General features: G+C 40.5%; 1 protein-coding gene across 29 annotated transcripts in view; it reads right to left on the bottom strand.

The window, feature by feature from the left end:
* The window catches only part of FOXP1 (forkhead box P1), a 628,059-nt gene that overhangs the window by 137,947 nt on the left and 471,224 nt on the right, over window positions 1-18,888 (bottom strand). For all 29 annotated transcript variants that reach the window (XM_063721982.1, XM_063721987.1, XM_054550593.2 and 26 more), the window contains one exon: window positions 17,868-17,969. In XM_063721982.1, the coding sequence (XP_063578052.1) occupies window positions 17,868-17,969 (102 nt within the window). The remainder of the gene's footprint in view (window positions 1-17,867; window positions 17,970-18,888) is intronic.

Here is an 18,888-nt window from a genome sequence, read left to right as displayed (position 1 = left end):
CTTATTGTATACAACAAGATATTCAAAAGCTCTACAGTCCAGCAGTTCCAGAGGCCAACCAGGAGCCACACCAGGAAGTGTTGGTTTGGGGACGGGGAATGGTGGAGGTGAGAGCTATCCTTTATTCACCCACCTACCCCTGGTGGCAGCTCCAGCTGTGGTCACCATCAGCTGAGCAGACAGATGAAGCCTCAGCTGGTCTCAAGATCCTTTTATAAACCAGTTTTGTTCAGACTTCTATTAGTCAAAATCCTGATCTACGTAAGAGTTTCTGCAAGCCCATTAATTATGCCTTTGATCTGCAGTTACATTATCTTCAATTAAGCATTAATATATTGTGCGTGAACTGACACCGTGTCATGCAAAATGGTGAGGCCTCTGGAATACGTTTCCAAAGCCAGCCTTAGAAATAGAGCTGCGTAGGCAACGAAATACTTATTTTCAAATTCATCTGTGTACATTTTCAAAATTACTGCTCTCTAAATTTTCTTTGAAATGTCTGACCTGCTGTTCATAAGTCAAAAAATATAATCTCTCTTTTGTAGGAATCCAATTGGTAAATTGTGTTAAAAAACATATTAGACTGCCTACTGCCATTAGATGGTGGGTATTTGGGCCTCACACAGTTGGTGTTACCTTAAAGAAAAACTGCCTTAATTGCCATGTGGCCCTCATGGACCATGCTGTAGTAAGATGATTTTGCCTTCATCAGTTAATAGCCCCAAAATTCTAGAAGAATTGTAGAATGAAGAGGATTCTATTTTTTAAAAGCCAAATGATATGCTAATGTAACACAGATAAAGAGGTAAGAGGCCCAGTTGGTCTTCCTAGTTCCACACTGGCAGTTTTTTCTTTCCGTATTTTGCAAAATGAGCAAAGAAGGTATTTGTTTTTAAAATACTGGCAGAAGAAAGCTCCTAGATCAACACAGAGTCTACATTTTAAATAACATTTAGGCTGCTGAATGAGGTATGCCCTAAACTCCTAGAGACCAGGTGTGACACTGAGACACGGGCCAATTTCAACACTTACCTGAAAGGTGTCCAAATCACTTTGGTCAGATATCAAGTTAGCGATCTGGTGAGACACAGTATTTCCCAATTTGGGCTGAGCTAGGAATATTGTAAAAATGGGTGCATATTACAAAAAATGTGGCATAATCATTTCAAAGCAGAAATGCATAAAATGTATAGTGAAAAGGAGATGAACCGTACATTTTAAATCTCAAGGTAGACCTTCAATATACCAAATGGACCACCCATTTTTGTCACTCCCTGGACTTCTCAATAGGACTTTAAGGTTAACAGGGTGGGTGGCCTACTTAATTCTTATATTAGTGTATTCAGCTTCCTGTCCAATGCTACATCCTGCATAAATTTACACAAAGGCAAAATCTGAGACTCCCGAGCTGGGATTTCCCAATATCTTCTGATGACTATAGATGGCTTGCATTGCTGAAATAAGGTCAGAGAGTTCATTTCTGCCACCCTAAAAGAAGGCTAGGGAATGAAGAAATGAGGAAAAAGCAGAATGAAATCAATACTAAGACTTTAAGTTGGAAATGTACTTAGCTGTCTTCTTGACTGGTGGTCTTCAACCATGGGTGGGCATAAAAAGCACTTATGAAGGTTTTTAAATATAGGGATGCTTGGGCCCCATCCTAAGATTCTCATTCAGAAGATAAGAGTTCCGGAGACTAACCGTGAGTTTTAAAAGCTTTGAGCCCTAGATCTTGATAAGGGTAATAATTACATTAGTTCTGATGCACCCCTAGGATTGAAAAACACTGACTAGTCATTTATAGATAAGAAACTGTGACTTACAAATGTAAGTCACTTTGCCAAAATCCAACATGCCTGGGTTCAAAATACAAACAATGGAGGAAAATTATGTGAGCACCTGACTGGACATCTTAGGAGGGCTCCATGTTGAAGCAGTCCCATTATGTCTTGGATTCAAGACAGAGCTATATGCATCTTAGACACTGTAGATCTATATAACCAGTAAGATATTTCTCTCACAGATAGTAGTAAAGTGTTTTAATGTAATACAATCAGATATATTATGAAAATATTCAGATGGACGAGAGTAAAGTGTCTTGAAAGGGTACCTTCCTCAATATCACGCAAGTATGTGGTGTAAGCCAATTGTAGCCCTGCCAGCTGTGGCCATTTTCCTGAATCTCAAAATATCCATAAAATTACTAGTTTCACCATTACACCTATCTTAATGCACGATAGATTTCAAACTAACACAATGAAAGGGAAGGAAAGTGGGGTGGTAGGTGGCACCTCTGTGCAAATGAAAAAAATGGATGCCCCTTCCTCCAAGCTGACACAGCCCTAGTGCCATGCCAGGGTACACTAGGATAAACAATTGCTAGATTTCAGCCCTTGCTAGTCCCCTCAATAAGGAATCCCGGTTCAATGAACAACCTGCATGATCATATCCAGTCATCTAAAGCTCAGGTCAGGCAACCACAGCCCAAATCTGGGCTGCCACCTGTGTATGGCCCTTGAGCTAAGAATTGTTTTTATATTCTTAAATAGCAGGGAAAAACAAAAGAAGAATGTTTTGTGATGTGAAAATTATATGAAATTTATACTTCAGTGTCCACAAATGAATTTTTATTGGAATACAGCCATGCTCATTCATTTACATATTGTCTATGGATACTTTTACATGACAAAAAACAGTGAGTAGTTGCCACAGAGACAGTATGGCCCACAAAACCTAAAATATTCACTATCTGGCTCTTTACAGAGAAATTGTGTTAATCCCTGATCTAATGGGAAGAAAAGAACTACTAGGAAACCAAATTCCTTTTGCAGATATCGTAAAAAGTTCCAAGCAAACGTGGCAGGTGGAATAGTTTATATATACAAACTTGAAACTGAGACAACGATGGAGGAAGGTCAACTTCATTACCCAGCCACCTTGACAGTACCTTTAAATGTCATCAATCAGAATGTGCCTTGCAGGACTTGCAGGGGCTCATTATAAATTACAGCACACGGGCCACTGACACAATCCAGGGAGGGTAACAGGGCTCTGGTGATGTAACATGATAAAGAGATTTCTTTGTAGAGCTCTACATGGCACAGAGCTGGAGAATTTCCAGGCAATTTAATTTCTAGAGTGCCACCTTTGACTATCCAAGACAATTCCATCCAAGCAGCGAGCATCTTTGAAGAAAATTTTATCTTCTGGAAATGCTTGCCACTGGGTGTCATCCTCAAAAATATAAATTTGAAGCTATTTTTTCCAATGAGACAGACTAAATCCAGGATGTAGATTTTCCAATTAGACTCTTTTTAAACATCTGTTGGTAGGCTACATTTAACATTAGTTATTTGTGCAAAGCACAATTTGATTAGACTGTCTGAAACCAAGCCAAAGTCTGCAAAATAATAGCTCAATTAAATTCTGTTTTGCTTTCATTTGTCTTAGATTTTCCTGAGTGTGATACTGTTGCAAATAATCAAGTAAACCAATTCCTTTCAAAATGAGAGATTTAGGTGTATTTTCCTTCCTCCCTGCAAGTATATTCCATCTTCACTATGCTTCATTGAACGTAATCTTGACACCAAATACATTTCTGTATTTTGCCTTTAGTCTCCTTTAATTTTCTATACTTACGAATTAAAGTTCTATGCCATTAATATTACACCTTAAATGGATTAGCAAATGTACAAAGGCAGGCACAGGGCATTAGGGTAGTCTAACCACACTACAGGAATGTTCTGATTTTCACTCCATACCTGGCAGGATTCATTTCATCAACCCAATGAAAGACTTAGGCAGGACTGACACGGGATTTTTTTAATGCTGTTTTTATGGTCTTGAAGTGTTTCTAGGGGCTTGTGAACCTGAGACCAGTCTGAAGCCTCTTCAACTGTGAACCAGTATCAATTTTCCTTTCTTTTTGGCTTAGGTATTTTACTCCTTCATTCAGTCACTCATTCATCACTCAGTTATTCACTAACTCATTCATGAATAAGTGTCTACGCTTTACGTCAGGAATGGTGCGGAATGTCACAGCATCAAGATTTCAGATCAAGGACCAGTTCTTTGCTGGTGAGACTACCTATCATTAATTCATGTAAAATTCTGGAAGACAAGAACAAAAGAAAGACCAGGATGGAATTTTTAGAAGACCATGACCCTTATTTGTGCCTAAAATGACACATTTAGGAAAACACTGAGCAATCAAAATAATGCTGGTAAAAGTAGTTAGTAGCACAGATGATGACAGAAGCTAAACTTCATTAAGTACTTTTAATATGTCTTTCTCAGCTATTTACAGATATTACTCAGCTAATATTCATAACAACCCCATGGGATAAATGCTATGATTACCACATTTTACAGATGAAGAGCCTGACGTCCTCCCATCAATTCCGGTTACCCACAAGTTGATTATAAGCAAAAGGATGGTCCACATTACACACCTAAAACATGCATTTGAAAAATGGCCAATACCCAGTGAACTAAAATATAACTTGGAATTTACTAGGTTATTTTCCCTTAAAAACAGCTTTCAGGCTGCACACAGTGGCTCACGCCTGTAATCCCAGCACTTTGGGAGGCCGAGGTGGGCAAATCATTTGAGGTCAGGAGTTTGAGACCAGCCTGGCCAACATGGTGAAACCTCGCCCCTACTGAAAATATAAAAAATTGGCTGGGCGTGGTGGTGCATCCCTGTAATCCCAGCTACTCCAGAGGCTGAGGCGGGAGAATTGCTTGAACCCTGGAGGCGGAGGTTGCAGTGAGCTGAGATCATGCCAGTGCACTCCAGCCTGGGTGACAGATAGAGACTCCATCTCAACAAAGCAAAACAAAACAAAACAAAACAAAAAAACCCCACAGTTTTTACACAGGCACTTTTCATGCATTAATCAGTTAATCTTCACAACTGCCTTAGGTAGGTGACGTTACCAGCCACATTCTCTAGATAAGAAAACAGAAATACAGAGAAGTTAAGCTACTTTTCCAAGGTCACACAGGATTAAAGGTGGTACCGGGACTATAACCTGCCAGTCAGACACCAGAGGCCATGGTATTAATCACAATGTCATGCTGCCTCCTCCCCCAACATATTCTGACATATCAATCTCCAAAACTCAACCACGCAGCTGAGTTTGTGTGGCGGTCCGGTGTAAAAGATCCTGCGGCTTTAAAGGACAAATCACATTTCAGATCTGATCAAGAAGAGACATGGTTTTAGGATAAGAATGCAATTTGCCCAGTCTCATTTAAGGTTACAGGGAAAAACACAAAGCATATGTTTAAGTTTAGGTAATACTTCAATAGTTACCACAGAGTTTATTAGGCTTCCCAGAGAAAAAGACCTCTCCACTCTGACATGGATCAGCATAGACTATGGTCAGATAAGTCTATGGCAAGCTTGGCAAACAGAAGGTGCACATAGCACTTCTCCCATCTCCAGTGCCCATGGCAGACATACCTAATCAATCGTGGCACTCTTCAGGGACCATCTTAGACCCACAGTCCTTCAAACAGCACTCGAGGTAGAGCCACTTCATATCCTCAACAAAGTTGGTAGTCACAACAAAACCTCTTCGGTGTGTAATTCTATGTGGTTCAGACTCTTATTCTGTTTCTAGAATAACAATCCCTTTATGCTCTCAAACAAACAACAAATCAGACATAATTTCACTGATGTCTTATTAAAAGCAATTTCATTAAGTCTGACAAAGCAGCTCTCCCATGTGCAGACAAGGGAGTGTCTCGCCTTAAGGTCTTATAGTCAGAGGAGATCAGAAGAAACCTTCTAGGGGGCAGTGGTAGATACCAATGGAAAAGAAGCATGCAGTCACATGGTGGAGAACTTAGGGACGGGACAGCCCTTCATATCATGTGGTTTTTAGTTTCTTTCTGAAGGAAGCAGACAAAGATATTCTTCTGAAATTAAACTCACAATTTAATCACCAAAGGTCTTCTTTCTAAACAGCAGGCAACACAGTACACAGTATCTGCTATTCTGGATTTTGGGGACTCTGAAGTGTTACCAAATGGACTGCGCTTCTATCCAGCTCCTTACAAACGAATGATGACTCTGAATTCATGACTCTCTCCCCTCTCCCCAGTCAGAAGGCTATAAACTTCTTCTCGGGACAACTGATTTAATGAAAAGCTGGAATGTTAATTAACTAGATGAAGGCAGCAGGATGGAGACATGGTATGATACATAACGGTTCTGAAGAGCAGAATGACATGGCATTCGAGGAGAGGCAACAAGCAGTTGATAGGAGGTGAGCGATGCATAAAGAACAGAAGATTCTTTGAGGGGAGGGGGTGATGGGTTGGAAAAAGTCTTTGCCAAAATCCAAGCAGGTGGCACCTGAAGGGACAGCTCTAGAATAAGGTGGCAGCAGGGGAAACACAGAAAAAGGAACGGACAGAAAATACCAGCGGAAGGAAAAATGGCACATGTGAGGATGAATAACATGCTGAGGATGAAGGAAATTCCTAGGTCAGTGATGACTCAAATGACTGTGACTAATAAGACCTGGGGACAAAAGGGATCTGCTGGATTAGAGATACTGAAATTCAAGTGAAGGTGAGCTAAGAGAGAACCACAGGTAGGCACTTAGGAGCAGTACAACAGGTCTGGAGGCACCCATGTGTGTGAAGGTTCTAGAACAAGCACACAGCCCAGATGCACTGAAATTAAAGGGGATCAAAGAAACTGAACTTGGGGGAAAGAGTGAACTTGGGTTCCAGAAGTGAACTGGGAAGCAGAAAGAAAATAGCACAGAGGCCAGGGGGTACTGATCTGAAGAAGTTTAAAAGATGGCAATTTCCAAAAAAACAAGTTAGCCCATGCAATGTATTACTAAGGAGGCCAGACAGGTTAGAAGGATGGAGACATGGCCACTAAATTTAGTGACAATAAAATTCAAGAAAATAATGAGGAGAAAAGCCAGACTTGGGAGGAGTTTAGGAAAGAAAGTGACTGGGGGGGAAAAAAAAAAAAAAAACCACCACAAGGAAGCAGCAGGCACAATATTCTGAGTCTAAAAGCTTGGCAGCAAAAGAAGAAGCTAGAGGAGAGTAGCTGGGAAGGATCGAGTCATTCAAAGTTTTGGAACTATCCATTTAAACTCCACATTTACCATGAGCACCGCTAAATGTTGAGCTCTGTCTGCTTGAATATTTACCAAAGTTCTTCAATGGGACATAATGTAAAAGGACAAGGGCTGGCGCTCTTTGCCCAATTGTGTCCAGCAGCTTTAAATTCTACTACTTAAGTAGTTAAAAATCTGCTCTTTTGTTGAAGGAGAGAACTTATGAATAGAAGGCAGCAACCCTAGACCCTTTAGAAATGACTAGTATTCAGTCCCTGTAATTTACCGGGCAATAATTTCAAACTCAAACAATCCCAACAGCAAGGTGGCTGAAGTCCACCAAAAGTTCAAAATGGGATATGTTCTCTTTAAAATTTTGAGAGCGACTAAATATGACAACCATCTGATGTATGAAAATTATTCACAACCAAAAACAGACAGTCTGGAAATAGCCGGGATGACTTCATTTAGACAGAATTACCCAAATCTGTTTCTAATATACACAGTACACATAATAAATTTTTACAATATGACAAGGAAAACAAACTTAATAAAAGTTCCCGATCTTTTGTTACACAAGCATGGTATATCCATGCTATGTTTATAATAGTTTGCTCATGATATCACAGCTCAGTAACAAAGGCCCAAGCAATACAAAAACAGTTACTAGGCATGACATCAGCTCACAACTACCGTAATTACATCGGTACACAAATTTCCCAAACTGTACATTTTCCAAACTGCTTCTCAATTTCAACGGCTGCCTTTAGACAATTACTTGCAGAGCTGTCTGCAGGCTTTGAGTAATACCCGTCTTTCTTCTCTTTCCCAAGCGTCATTTCCCTTTAGAAAGTGCATATTTCAATTATAAGCACTATTTTTCAAATATGCCCATCAACATATGTCCAAATTAGGAGACAGTGTGGTCTGGTGGTTAGTGAGGAGCATTAAGCATCAGCAACTCTGATTCCATTCCTTTTGCTTTCCCTGTTTGCGGGGCCCAGGTGGTAGCTCAGGGAGAGGCAGTAGAGTGTAATGGATGAAAGCATAGACTCTTGAGCCAGATTGTGTGGGCTAGAATCCCAGCTCTGCCACTTATCAGCTGTATGGCCTTGGACAAGTTAACTTCTCTATGCTCCACTTTCCTCCCCTGTAAAATGGGAATAATAATAGAACTTATCCCATATGGTTGTTGTACAGTAGTTGGCTCCTAGAAAGTACTATATAGTATTTACTATTTAATATAACTATTATCTTTCTGGGACTCAGTTTCCTGTTTGAAAACCTGGCTTAAATTAATCTGACTTAGGGTAAACTGTTTAATATTTCTAATGTCAGGGTAGGGGGTTGCAGCCTGGTCACATTATCTCAAGATAGCGAAGTTCAATGAGTAAAGTTTGAATGAATGAATGCATGCATGTATGAATGAATGAATGAAAATATAGGTCCTGAAAATAACCTATAGTTACAGAAGTGAAAAATGCTATATTGTGGAAATTGAGCTTCATCCTATTTTCTCTAATCGCTTATTTTCATGTTCCTGCAATGAATGTTGATAACCATCTCTGACCCAATAGAAATAATAAGTGTAGGGAAAACAGATATTGCCTTGTGATTTTAGAAGTGTATTTCTCTAAGGACCAAACTTTTCGAGCCCATCCTATATGCACAACCTCTGTCTCACTGTGTTGTGTGGTCACCTGGCTTTCCTGACCGGGCAGGGTGCCAGGGGAGTGCGACTACCTCCATTGTCACTTCTGGTCCATGGTATTGCACCAAATGCTGTTATTCTAGGCTCCAGGAAATTTTCTAACCACTGGACAGGGTCCAATGCTGTGTGCTAATGAGTTTCAGATTGGAGGACCTCACTGTGCATGTGTCAGAAAAGTGCCACAGTTTATAGCAAGGCGGGGGGAGGGAAGAAAAGACACACCAAAAGAAAAAACAGTAGTTAAAAAATGCTGGCTACTCAAATTGACAGGGAACGTGACCTCTGCACTTCAGCAGAAATTCTTGCAGACTTACAAAATAAAGGAGTTTGCTTTTATCGCACACTGTGAGACTCATATGGAAAAATGGAAAACACTACATCACTTGACCTCAGCGTGCCCCCTTTCAACCACAGACGAATATTGTGTACAAAAATTCTAAATCAACTTAAGATGTTCCCCCCCCAAAAAAAGAGAGAGAGGCTTTAATTTTCTACATTAGACTTGATGATCACTATTTTGGTTCTGAGATTTTGCTTAGAAGATTCACACAGGAAAAAGACTCAAAATTCCAGCAAGGGCATTTTACCACTTTGGGGATAATGATGTAGTGGTCTCTATCGGGGGGGCGCAGCATCGTCTATACTCCCATTGCACTGGAGAATACTGAGCAAGCCTGACTCGCCCAGGCCTGAAAGTCACTCAAGACTAAAATCATGATTATTTGCTTACATTAACAGAACACTAAAACCAATTTTAAACAACTTAAGGAAACTCGAGCCATCTTTGCTTGGTGATTCACTGCCATGGGAAACCAAGAAGCTCTTTTCTCCCTTCAAGGCAACCAATAGGCTTGATAGCAAGACCTCATTGTGGGATCATAGCCTATCCAAGAGGAAGCCGCCCTTCTGCTGCCGTTGCTGCTGCTTTTATTTTTTTCGTTAAGAAGAATCACTTCTTAGGAGAGTCTAACAGAACTTTTGAGTAATGATATTACATTTCAGTTTTTTTTCTTTTGCCACACTTAGTCCTGGGGACTTTAAAAATCCAATTCTTTCACATCCTTGAACTGTCATCAACATTTTTTCAGATGGTGTCAATAAAATTGATTGCTTGCAGTTCTGAATTCTGTTCTGCACATGGAAACAATATAATTTATTTTAAAGAATTTTCAATAGGGATGGAAGGAGAAATGGAACCTCAGGAAACCCATCCACAACATTCGGGGAGGGGTGGGAGGGAGCAAATCCAAAGCAAAGTAAATGTCCTGAACATTACCAGACGCTGGAAACTTTGACAAAACGTCCTGATGTATAAACCCTAAACCTGACTGTTGTGCTGACTGATACATCTTCCTGTCAGATATGAATGATGTTTCTGGAGCATTAATATGTTCATTAAATTCTAACTCCCTATACTTAAAATATTCTCTACTTTGGCTCAGAGGCATCTTGACAGCTTTGTTGTAATCATATATGTGAGGCTCGCAGTCTACACAGTTGTAGAGATGCCTCATACCTACAACCAATCTGTTGCTTTTACAAGTTTAATCTAGGTATTAAGCAGCTGATTGTGGAACCATGTTGCTTCGACATCTTCAACTCAGCTGTATATCACAGAAACCACTATGGGTGGTGACAGACTCCCATGATGCCTAGCAACTGTACATGCCTCTAACTCCTTAATCTGTGATACTACAAAATACGGCTTGCGTTTTCTTTTTTTTCCCCTCTTTCCCCGAAGCACAAGTGGACGACCAGCAAGGGTCCGACAGTGTTATTCCTAATTACCTTTTTTTTTTCACTCTTGATCCTGTGGCTCTCATAATTAGTTACCTGGGGCTGCAATCCAATTTGAAGTGATGACAAGAAAGTGATCCATGAAAAAGTAATAAGTTAAATCCAATTTCAGCCTTCCTCTAATTAAATGCACATGGAACTAATGACTCCAACCCTAGCATTTTAGTGATAATGGTAATTAGCGAGGTGGGAGTCACTCTCTTTTTCAACACTGGAGGTGTAAACCACAAGGTAAAATGGCAGGAGCACTCTTAATTACATGTGTCATTTTGTTAGCAATTTACACATTTTTGACCAGTCAAGTATGTTTTTTCCCCTGTCCCTCTCCACCTCCTAGCCCCAACAATGATTATAACATACTAGTCCATGTTCCAAACACATGGACGCTCATAAGAGCACTTCAGACTTGAAAATAAGAAATAACTTTGCTTTGCTGTTGTTGATCACCTCTTTCTGTCCCCACCACACACACACACACACAGAGACACACATGCACATGCACACACACAAACAAATAAAGATATACTTAGGGTAATTATGCAGATCTGGGTCCTCTTAATTGAAATCCAGATATTTATAGTGGAACTGATTTTTGTTGGTTTCAGCTGTCTTTTTTTTGCTTATAATATGGAAAATAGAGTAATTTACTTATTTATGGAAAATATGACACTCAGTAGGTGCTGAGTAAACACACATAAAAAGAGAGGCAATGATTAACCTCTTGACGGCATACTGGTTATCTGCGGTTCTAAAAAACCTGGCTTCCCATCCTGGTGCTGTTACTACCTTTGTGCTGTGTAGCAAGTCAGTTAACCTCTCTGTTTCCATTTTCCTCATCCATTAAATGGTTTAAGGACAGTGCCTATACTACAGAGTAGCTAAGGAGCTGGCCCACGTTCAGCACTGACTAAACGTTCATTATCTATCACACTTTGCATGTGGTGGCAAAGACATGATTACATATAAAATATTAGCATCACATTTGCATTGTAATTCTTAGATACATTTAAACTAGTGATCATATAATTAAATGTCCAAACTGAGTTCCTTATTTTTTTTTTCTTTTTGAGACGGAGTTTTGCTCTGGTGCCTAGGCTGGAGTGCAGTGGTGTGATCTCTGCTCACTGCAACCTCCACCTTTCAGGTTCAAGCGATTCTCCTGCCTCAGCCTCCTGAGTAGCTGGGACTACAGGTGCGTGCCACCACGCCCAGCTAATTTTTGCAAGATGGGGTTTCATCTTGTTGGCCAGGCTGGTCTTGAACGCCTGACCTCGTGATCCGCTCGCCTTGGCCTCTCAAAGTGCTGGGATTACAGGCGTGAGCCACCGCACCCGGCCACTTTTTTTTTTTTTTTTTTTTAATCGAAATAGAGTCTTGCTATGTTGCCCAGACTGGGCTCAAACTCCTCAGCTCAAGAGATCTTCTGGCCTTGGCCTTCTTAGTAGCTGAGATATGGTGCACACCATTGCAGTTGCACCTGGTTCAAATAGGGATTTTTTTTTTTTTTTTTTCTGAGCTAGGGTCTTGCTCTGTTACCCAGGCTGGAGTGCAGTGGCACCATCATGGCTCACTGTAGCCTCGACCTCCTGGGCTCATTCAAACCTGCCATCTCAGCCATCAGAGTAGCTGGGACTACAGGCACTGGGCCCGGCTAATATTTTTGTATTATTCGTAGAGATGGGGTTTTGCCATGTTGCCCAGGCTGGTCTCTAACTCCTGGACTTAAGTGATCTGCCTGCCTCAGCCTCTCAAAATGCTGGGATTACAGGTGTGAGCCACTGTACCTGGGGATACCTTCGAGAGTGGGAATTATGAATAAACAAAACCAATCAATAGCCATCGAGTGGGCTGTCCTGAGCAGACTGGGACACAGGGCCACCTATGCACAGCTGAAGTTGAAATAACAAAAATGAACTAACTCATTATATTACAACTTGCACCAAAATTTTGGAGGCAAGGACAAAACAGACTATCAAAGAAAAAAAAAATCTTAAAGCAGGAGTATCAGCCTGGACCCCAAGGTGAACTTCTTGAGGTTCATGAAATCCCTAAAACTGGATGTGACATTTTGTGTTCATGTGCATTTTTCTGGGAAGAGGGTTCACTGTTTCTATCATATTTGTAATGGTGCATGTAATCGGAAAGACTTCAGAACTATTTCTAAAATATTTCTGTTTTATTATTTCTTATCAAGACTTATTTTTAGGGTTTTGGGATTCTCAAAAGTCATGTGATAACAGTAACATCTTAAAGGTATCAAAATTTCAATGCTTTGTATCAATTTAAAATGCTAGGGATGCCAATTCTAGACAATGTTAACTCCAGACATTAAAAAAAATGTTTGCTTCCCTCTCCTAAATTATCCTCCTTACTAATCAGTGCATAGGGCTATTTCTTAAAGGTCAGTACTTCAAAACCATTCCATTTCACTATCAACAACATAAAATTGTAGTTTCCTTTACAGGTTTCCTCTTGCCAATTTATTCTTTAGTGAATAACGTAGAAATGATATGAGCTACTAAGATTATATGCGGCATTAATGCAAAGCAAAATGCTGCCTAAAGCATGTTTTACATAACTGCAAATAAAAATGCTAAAAAAACACCTGCTGAATCTTGTATTTTAACCTCCTCCACTTAAAGCAAGAATCCACATGATCACCCTGAGCTTCCAAGTGGACTAAAGTGCTGGCCTTCTAAGTGGGTTTCACTTTCCTTGCAGTGAAATGGCCTTCTGAGTAAGGGGCTCACACATGACATCACCTTGGAAGGAAGGGCATGGGCAGGAGGGAAAACCGTCAGATGACTGGCTTCAGGTTCAAATTCTTTATAGAGGGCCTGAAGCTGGTGAGCTTTCCACTGCAGGCAACACACAAAGTTTACTTTCTTTCCTAACTTTAATGCTGCCAGAATACACATGTACTCTTACTTTCTTAGGAGAAAATGTGTCATTTGATTTCCTTCCAGTTTATGTACTCGTGCCAACAACTAAAATGCTTAAAGAACCAAGATGAATTACTACTCAGAAACGGTGGTCAAAGTTCCAAAATTTGATCAATAAAATTGCTCATCTACTTACAAATTAATCTTCAGCCAGCAAAGTTACACATTTTCGAGGTTATGAGTACACCTGCACTGTTAAGCATTTATTTCACTTGTTTAAGCAATCATCAGAAGTATATAAATATTTATAGAAGAAAGCCTATGCTGGGCGCAGTGGCTCATGCCTGTAATCCTAACACTTTGGGAGGTCGAGGCAGGTGGATCACCTGAGGTCAGGAATTCAAGACCAGCCTGGTCAACATGGTGAAACCAAGTCTCTACTAAAATTACAAAAATTAGCTGGGCGTGGTGGTGCATGCCTGTAGTCCCAGCTACTTGGGAGGCTGAGCAGGAGAATCACTTGAACCTGGAAGACGGAGGTTGCAGTGAGCCGAGATCGCTCCACTGCACTCCAGCCTGGATGAAAGTGCGAGACTCCATCTCAAAAAAAAAAAAAGCCTACTATTTTTACTCATCTGTAATTTTCTTTTTGCAGCAAAACCTTGTTAATCTGTTTACAACTCATAAGCCTCCTGAAGGCAGGGTGTGTATCTTCAACAGTTCTGTATCCCATGAACACCAGCACCATGCCCAGCCTGCTTTGGAAATGTTCACCAACTTGCACTTAATTAATTCAGATCATTCTGATTCTGAATTTATGATGGGGCCAATTTTCAATTTTCATTTGTATCATTCATAAAAAAATTTGCAAAGCAAATGAACAGACTAAGTAAAAAGATAATTTTGGTTACTAAGTAGACTATTTCTCAAGAACTTCAGAAGCAATATCTATACCCAATTAATGCCTTCATTAATAAACCACATCACCCAAGAATGTGACCAGCTCAGATTTGGTTCAGTATGTGGATCTGCAAAGAGTGTCATTTCTCTCTTATTTACTCTCATCTCCCTGAAATTAGACCAAATTGGTGATGTTTGACTACATTTTATGATCTCTATCGAGTAACCACTTATAGCCTCCTCTAACTTTCCATTTTCTTTTGTTTGTATCATCAGCCTGTGAAACCAGAGAGCGCTGCCAAACATAAAGCAGGGAAGTGTGAGATATGCTTAAAATATGAGTCACAGTATATTTGGGGATTTGGGTTTCTTTTTTATTTTTTTTTCCCTCAAGCTATCAGCAGATCAAATCCTTCTTCCCTGTCAAGCCTTCCTCTATGCAGAAGATCTGAAATTTGCTAAAATCGGTCTCTCAGTGTAGTTATGAAGGGTGAGAAGATCAGAGATGAGCACTGTTAAGATTTGCTGTAGGATTTCCCTTTCATTTCAGAGCCACTCCAGCGGAGATGCCTCAGCAAGGATGCAGTATGGCAAGATATATTTAAATATGAAGGTTATTCCTTCTGTGAATCACCAAGTCTATATGCATATTTTTATAATGAGGTAATACACCATGTGACCTAGGATAGTAATTTCTCCTCTGTTTGTGGAAGGCCAGCCAACCTAATAAAGCTTACTGAATGTGCATGACCCTATCAGGCAGCTGAGGGGTCCTTCAGCAATCGTCTGTGATATACACACACACCAGTCCACCAACCTTTTAGATTTTTTTCCCCAGGCCAAATCTTAAAGCTGGTCTAAATTCTCTGCTTGTCAACTCCTCTACTTGGGGGTAGGGGAAAAACTCAAGACATCTTCTTTACCAAAACCAGCGTTCAAGATTACCCCTTCTCCCCCCACTTTTCATACAGACTGAAGTGCTCAGCAGAATGTGTGAGGTTGGTTTTGACACTGTCCTTGCCAAGAAAAACGGAGCCCTCTATATCATCCTCTTCTGCATGGTGGCTAAAAACCCTGTAACAGGCAAGAAGAAAAAGAGCCCTCAAAAGGAAATCCCCTGAAACTTTACTTCTTATATTTAGCCCTCAAGGAACTTCGTTCATCTTGGAAAAGAAGTTACCTAAAAATGCCATATGTTTTTAAAAAGCAAGTATGAGGGAAAATAATTCTACCATAAAAAAAAAATCACAAATGATATTCAATACTGAAGAGCAGTGTGATCAGACAGATTGTGTATGTGTGTATTTTTTTTATTATCTCTAACCAAAGCTCTACTATGTGTAAGATTTCCCCCCCAATAATGTATTTTCATTTTCCCAATGCACTTGAGGCCTGATGAATTCAAGAGGACTCGGGGTATTTTTAAGGCTGTGAGAGCTCCAAGAGGGAGGCAAAAAGAATGGACCATCATTTGAATCACTGAGTGACAGGCTGGGCTAGCTCCCTGTATACATTAATAAATTAGAATTTTAATTGTGTCTCTGTCCACAGGAGATGCCCCAGTACTTTAATATGTACCAACAATTGGCTATGTTATGGAATCTGCAATGTGGCCTCCACTGCTGACCTCTGAAACACAATTCCCAGTCTGACTACGGAAACTGTTCAGTTTGATCCTTTCAACTTATTTGAATCCTGACAAATAAGCTCACAGCTGAAAGGTCAACATAGTCATATTTCATCCTCCAGAGCTGTTCTTAAGACATCTGCACAACAAAGCACTTCTTATAGCACCTGACATGGGCCCTCAATGGCACTGTACCTCATTAAAAATGTCCCCTGCATGCGCACACATTCCAAGGCACATGGTCTGGTGATGGTTTACCAAATAAGTGTTTACAGAAGGGTTAGTAAACAAGGCAGATTGTCAACTTTTCCAATAAAGCGTCACTATAGTGCTGAACTCTCTCTGGAAAGTGACAGTTTCCCAAGTACATGTAGAAGAACTAGAACTTGTTGGTCAAGGTCAGTTTGATCTTTGTGGATAATCTGGGAACAGGCTGTGGTTTACCCTGACCTGTGAAAAGTAAACACAAGCTAGAATTTAGGTTGACCTCATTATCCAATTAATTGGCACCAAGTTATACACCTATCAGCTACCGCTTATAGATTCTGTCCCCTCCTGTGATAGGGATGCCCACCTTCAGCTATGAAAGTAGTCTGAACCACTTAGGACCTGGGTGCCAAGTGCCCTCTCTTAAACGTGAGCATGAAGACCCTGATTCAAGTTTCTTTGAAATTTCTATTACAATTTTCTACTTTGAGTCAAAAACCCAAATTAGATTTTTTTTGTTGTTTTTTGAGATGGAGTTTCTTTCACTCTTGTCGCCCAGGCTGGAGCACAGTGGTGCGTTCTTGGCTCACTGCAACCTCCACCTCCCTGGTTCAAGCGATTCTCCTGCCTCAGCCTCCCTAGTAGCTGGGATTACAGGCACCCGCCACCAAGCTTGGCTAACTTTTGTATTTTTTGGTAGAGATGGAGTTTCACCATGTTGGCCAGCCTCATCTCGAACTCCCGACCTCAAGTGATCCGCCTGCCTCAGCTTCCCAAAGTGCTGGGATTACAGGCGTGAGCCACCATGCCTGGCCCCAAATTAGATTTTTATAAACTTACTCCTTCTTCTACTCCATTGACCCCTTGCCTTCAATGTGCCTGAAATCAGAAGTTGCTAGAACAACCATTTTTGTATCTTTACATAAAAATTTCTTGCCATTTAAAAATTATTGACCTAGAAACATTCTGAACATATCCACTGAAGAATTGGGTATATATTATAATCATTACAAGCCATAATATTAAAAGTACCACATCCTCCTCAGGCCGAGTCATAGTTCTTGATGCTATTGACATTCTGGGATGAATCACGGTGTGTTGTGTCCTGTGCATTGCAGGATGTTTGGCAACATCCCTGGCCTGTACTTACTGGATGCCAGCAACACCTCTGCCCTGCTAGTTGTGGCAACCAAAAACGTCTCTAGACATTGCCCATTGTCTCCTGGTGGCGGAGGGGGGGTGGGGAGGATGCCAAAATCTTCCCAATTGAGGATGACTACACTAAAGTAAGGTGTGTGTCTGTGTGTGTTTATGCCACTTCTAGACCCAACATAAGAGAATGTGGTGACAATTCTGAGTACTATGAACTTTTCTCATTGGTAACCTATACTGCCTATTAGCAACTCAACACTTAACAACTCCTTACCCTTCTATTATATTCACTAATCAGGAGATCTTACTCCTGACAATAAAACTTTTGGTCAAATACACATTTTCCTCAAAATGTTATACCCTGCTGGTAAACCAAAAATGCACTTTCCACAGAAGATTTTCTTACATGATTTGCAATGCTCAACACAATCCACTGCTGAACTGCTTATCAGTTATTCCAAAGGGTATAATGTCAATTTAAAAAGAAAAAGAATTGTTACCTGAAGTGCTGGTTGTTTGTCATTCCTCTTGGGAGATTTTAATCCACTGACTTGCTGCTGCTGTTGCTGCTGAAGAAGGAGCTGTCTTGCCACCTGAAGTGCCTGGAAGGAAAAACAAGAAAATCCTTCGCGTTACTACACAGGTTCATGGGACTCTTCAGAAAAAAGGATTCCAGGAAGTGCGCTTTGGGACTGGGTCCTGACTTTCCTATTTCCTGGCAAATGAAACAGCAAATGAAACTTCCCACCAGTCTTAGTTGGAAAACTTTCCAGAATTTGTTTACGTTCCCTTTGACTTGGGCAATGTCATCCTCAGTTCCACAGGCATCTAAGCAGACATTTTATTCCTACTTAAGATCTGACATGAAATTTAAGACCGTGAGTGATTGGGACTCTGAACAAAGATGACAGAGAGACCAGGAGGGACCCGAGCAAAGATGAAAACTTGGGAGACACTACGGGGCCCTTTTCAGGGTCACCTTCACCCTCCCCCAATTCTTCTTGGGGAAACGTAGGGACTCAAGTTGAAAGTAATACTTTCACCCCATCTGAGTCCAAATAAAGAGAAAGAACTAAGTGGTGGACCACAAAAAAAATATATACTATGGATTAGACTATGTAGGAAGGAAGATTAAACAGATGAGACATACCTAGGATGACCTCGATAGAAATCAGAGAGGAAAATTTGGCAAATCTGATCTCTAGTCATCTTAAAGAGGAACATTATGTATCTGTGAACAAAACTGGTTACATTTATTATAAATGATCCTTTCAAGCTTACAATATGGGATGGTTTTTCCTTAAAGGTAGACATTGGGGAGGTAATATGAATTGGAGACAAAGCAGGAAGAAAACAGAAGAGTCCGCTAAAATGTTTAACATATGACTGACAAATCTTTTTAAAAGTTCAAGTAGGCTGGGTGTTGTGGCTCATGCCTGTAATCCCAGCACTTTGGGAGACTGAGGTGGGCAGATCACTTGAGGTCAGGAGTTCGAGAACAGCCTGGCCAACATGGTGAAA

Source organism: Pongo abelii, chromosome 2, assembly GCF_028885655.2.
Source record: "Pongo abelii isolate AG06213 chromosome 2, NHGRI_mPonAbe1-v2.0_pri, whole genome shotgun sequence".
Lineage (NCBI taxonomy): Eukaryota > Metazoa > Chordata > Mammalia > Primates > Hominidae > Pongo > Pongo abelii.
This window is presented reverse-complemented; position numbering and strand designations above follow the sequence as displayed.